General features: G+C 31.3%; 1 protein-coding gene across 1 annotated transcript; it reads right to left on the bottom strand.

The window, feature by feature from the left end:
- Positions 1-403: 403 nt before the first annotated feature.
- Positions 404-2,091, bottom strand: LOC128296453 (uncharacterized). Its single transcript, XM_053031669.1, has 3 exons — positions 1,999-2,091; positions 1,698-1,900; positions 404-722 (listed from the first exon to the last, which is right to left on the bottom strand). The coding sequence occupies exons 1-3, from the start codon at positions 2,089-2,091 to the stop codon at positions 404-406; spliced, it is 615 nt and encodes a 204-aa protein (XP_052887629.1).
- Between the last annotated feature and the right edge of the window lie 1,898 nt (positions 2,092-3,989).

Genomic DNA, 3,989 nt, shown 5'->3' with positions numbered 1-3,989 from the left:
ATGCATAGTATATAGGACGAATGATAGATGTATTGTCATTATGATTAGATTATCAATGGTAGTTGTATATTTTTGGCAATCTAGTGGAACATATCCTCCAACGAATGAGGAGGACGTTGGTGAATCACGCTAGACAGCGAGAGTGATAATTCAATGAAGCTATATGTGTAACCATTCATAATATTTGACTCCGTTAAAAAAAACCATGCATGCACAATCAAAAGAATGTCCAATACACAATGTACAAAAATTAACCACCCATTACGTCAGGGAAAATAAAATAACTTTCACAATTCATAATATTTGACCCATGCCAATGCAACCACCAAACAGATTTTTAAGACTAGCGCACGTCGGACGAACAGCCGGAGAATCGATCTTCCGATAGTCGAAAACTTTTTGATCAATTGAATTGCCGCTTGTTATAAGCATCTCCATTTACAAAACCAGGATTCTCAGAGGGGAATTGAGGTTGTGCCGTGACTATGCCACCTTGATTCGTAATTGGAGCATTGCTCGCATCCTTCGCTTTCGAGTTTAGGGTTTGATAATAGAAGACTCCGAAAATCGAACTTAAAGCGGACAAGACGGCTCCGACGGCAAAGACTCCGGGTTTGATAACATAGCAGTAGATGCCGCCATCTTTGTAAACTTGTTCACCTCGTCGATCATTGAGTGCAGCACCAGTTAGCAATAGGCCGATTGCTGTCATAAATGTTATCCTGCATCAATATTTTGTGGATATAAACATAGAAAAACCTTAGGGTTCTGGGAAAAAATTAAGAAAATCGAAAACCAATTGGAAGAGTCATGTTTGGATTGATTTTGTTAAAATCATATTGGTTTGGATATTACTTTAAAATTATTTGATTTCTATTGGGTTTGTTCGGTTTTGATCAGAAATTAAAAACCATAATTTTTCAAATTGAATCGATTTGGACCATATTATGTTTTTTCATACAATATTAAGAGTGGGAGATGAGAGTGACACAATTTAAACCCGTATCAAATGAATGTCGGATAAAAACTTTAATCATTGTTCTATTTAAATTAAGACATCTATTATTATTATTATTATTTATTTAGTCTAATCTTTACTTTAATATTTAAATGAGGGAAAATGGCTTAATAAAAAATATTTTTTTTAAAAAAATTTAATAACCTGAGCTGGGTTTTTGGAAAACAAGAATGTTGCACATTAACCACAGTTTTTGTGTTCTCAAAATCAACTTGATTCGAAATAACTCTTAAGAGTAGGTATTTGATAAACTTGTGATACAAAATTTAATCAGGATTCTAGGTTATGGTGTATATACATACACAAAATGATAAGAAGAGATAAAACAACATTTAGTCCTTGAACTTAGTAAGTATAATGATGTGACATTTTGAGATTGTGTCAAGTCATCACTTAAAATCTTTTAAAAAAAATTATAAAATCTTAAAAATACAAAAAAGAAGAAGAAGAAGAAATAACTAAACTTTAAAAAAGTAAATGATGTCGTGAAATAATCTTATAGTGCAACTTCATTACACCTGAACGAAATTCAAATTTAAAAACTAAATTGAGAAAAAGTGTTGCCAAGTTCGAGAAAAAAAAGTTCAAGGACTAAAATAATTTTTTTTTATGAAATTCAAACACTAAATATTATTTAAAAAAAAAAAGAAATCTACAAGTAATGTGATTGAAAAATTACCAAGAAACAATATAGAAGCAAAGAGCTTTAGTCCAATTAGAACTATGAGATTGAGCATTGTTTCTTTTGCAGCAAAAACAGCCAGTGGAGAAATTTATTATTATTTGACCCATCAAAAGCGTTGCTGCTGATATTAAGCTTAGAACCAGTGCTGGGCTTCGTGGATATACACATTCTCCCAGTTCTAGTGTAACTTGTGAAGCCTTTAAAACAAATAAAAGAAAATTAGTAAAAATAACGAAACCCAATATAATTTTAGAAAAACCCCTTAAAATTTACAAATTTGATGTTTTATTTTTACCTTAACCCTTGTAACTTCAGCTGCAAAGCCAGCACCTGCTGATATTATCCCCAAAAGGGCCACAACAAAGCATAAAATTCCCTTTTTCTCCATCTCTTACACTTTTTTCCTGGACAATTTCTGTTTGGCTGATGGGAAAATATGTTACCTAGGAATGTCTGGATTTTGAAACCAAAGCCGCTTTGCTGGTTCTGAATTTTGTGTGATGGCTTTGGGATGACTTTATGCAATATTTATAGGATATTTGGGTAACATATTATATGAATTTATCAAATTATTTATTTATTTTAAATGTAATTCATTAATCAGATTTAGTCTTTTTTAATATTCTTCTTTGTCATTAAGGTAGTGAACATGTAAGGTAGTCGTTTTTCTTAGTCAAAATGAAAGAATTATTATTTTATACATGTTAGTTATGTTTATTTTGGGATTAAACTGAGTATAATCGTAACTTTGCAAAGGGTTAAAATACCTAGGAGGCCCCTGTGTTATATGGGCTGAATCAAATTAGTGTCTATTATTAAATAGATCAATTTAGTCCTTAAACTATTAAAAAGAATCACATAAGTCAAAATTGCAACAGAATTGACATTTGTTGTGTACAAAATGTCTTGAAAGTTATTATTTTACAATTGTAGTTCAATTCCAAACAAAAGATTTCATTTACGTAACCATAAAAACTTTTAAAATTTTAATTATTAAATAGTAAATGATATTTTTAAATAAAAATGTTAACTCTATTCCAATTTAGCTTTCTTGATTTTTTAATAGTATAGGGATTAAATTGATGCATTTAATAGTAGAAAGACTAATTTGATTCAAATCTTATGATATAAGGACCTCTCAGTTACATTCACCCTTTGCAAAGGTACGCTAGATTTATTATAAAAAGAAAATTACAAGAAAATAGGATAATTAATTATTGAGGGGAGGTCAACTCTATTAAGAGAAGTCTACGAAGTGTTATTCGCTGGAAGTCGACGGACCTCTCAATAGGTTGATATTATCTTTGGGGTCTTTCCAACTTTGATTAGAACTTGAGTGCCTCAAGGGGCAACTAGTTTAATAGAGCGAGGGCGCCTCTTCAAAAGCCTAAACAGGTGAACCATGTATGATTGCGCATGGTCTAACTCGAACCCATGCCCTAAATCTTATAGGACATTTTTGGTTAAGCATCTTAGTTAGCTTAAGGGCCTTATACGCTAAAGGGCACGAGTTAAAATCCCATCAAGAGCAAATGTTGAGATACCATTAGTCAATGACCATGCACACACGCATGGTTCATCTTATTAGGCACTTGACGAGGTGTTCTCACTATGTTGAACTCACCACCTCTTTAAGCTTTTGAGCTCTCACAAAGTTATGAGATAAAACCCTTACTGAGGACAATATCAACCTATTGAAGGGTTCGTTGTCTCTTGACGGGCAATACTTGACAGACTTCTCCCAACGAAATCGATCTCCCCACAACATTAATTACTAAAAGAAAAATATATTAAAAAAATAAAAAATGGAACATATATTTTAAAAAGCATAACTTAGACAATTACTATGGTTAAGTATAAAAATTAGTCAAACTTATAATCATTCTTTTGGTACATATAATCATTTAATTTGCTAGCAAAAGTATTTAGTAATGTAGGGTTGTTGGACCAACCGGCTACACGTTTTTCTAAAATTAAAATAATTTTTATTTTTAGTAGGAATAATTTATGTTCATTTTTGGATGATTCATCACATTCTTTTGAATTCAAAATGTTGTTTATTTCGATTCAACCATTTTTAATTTTTATAAATCAAATCAAATTTGAATTTCAGATTAGAATTAAAATTAATAAATCTACTCGTAATAATCCATATTCTAAACTGTGTTTACTTGCATTGCAAGTGTCCCAGGCTGCAATTCAAATACCGTAACCTTTACACAAAAAAAAGTCTCATGGAGGTTTACATATTAAATGGGATTCATTTGATCCACTCGAACTGGCCGA

Source organism: Gossypium arboreum, chromosome 8 (assembly GCF_025698485.1).
Source record: "Gossypium arboreum isolate Shixiya-1 chromosome 8, ASM2569848v2, whole genome shotgun sequence".
Lineage (NCBI taxonomy): Eukaryota > Viridiplantae > Streptophyta > Magnoliopsida > Malvales > Malvaceae > Gossypium > Gossypium arboreum.
Note: the sequence above shows the minus strand (reverse complement) of the source record. Positions and strands in the feature narration are given on the sequence as shown.

Bases quoted from the DNA above. Each gene is read 5' to 3' on its own strand.
- LOC128296453 (XM_053031669.1), bottom strand. From the start codon at position 2,091: ATGGAGAAAAAGGGAATTTTATGCTTTGTTGTGGCCCTTTTGGGGATA. The intron at 1,901-1,998 runs GTAAAAATAAAA...TTTGTTTTAAAG, and splicing joins CTGAAGTTACAAGGGTTAAG to GCTTCACAAGTTACACTAGA. The intron at 723-1,697 runs GTAATTTTTCAA...ATATTGATGCAG, and splicing joins TGCTTCTATATTGTTTCTTG to GATAACATTTATGACAGCAA.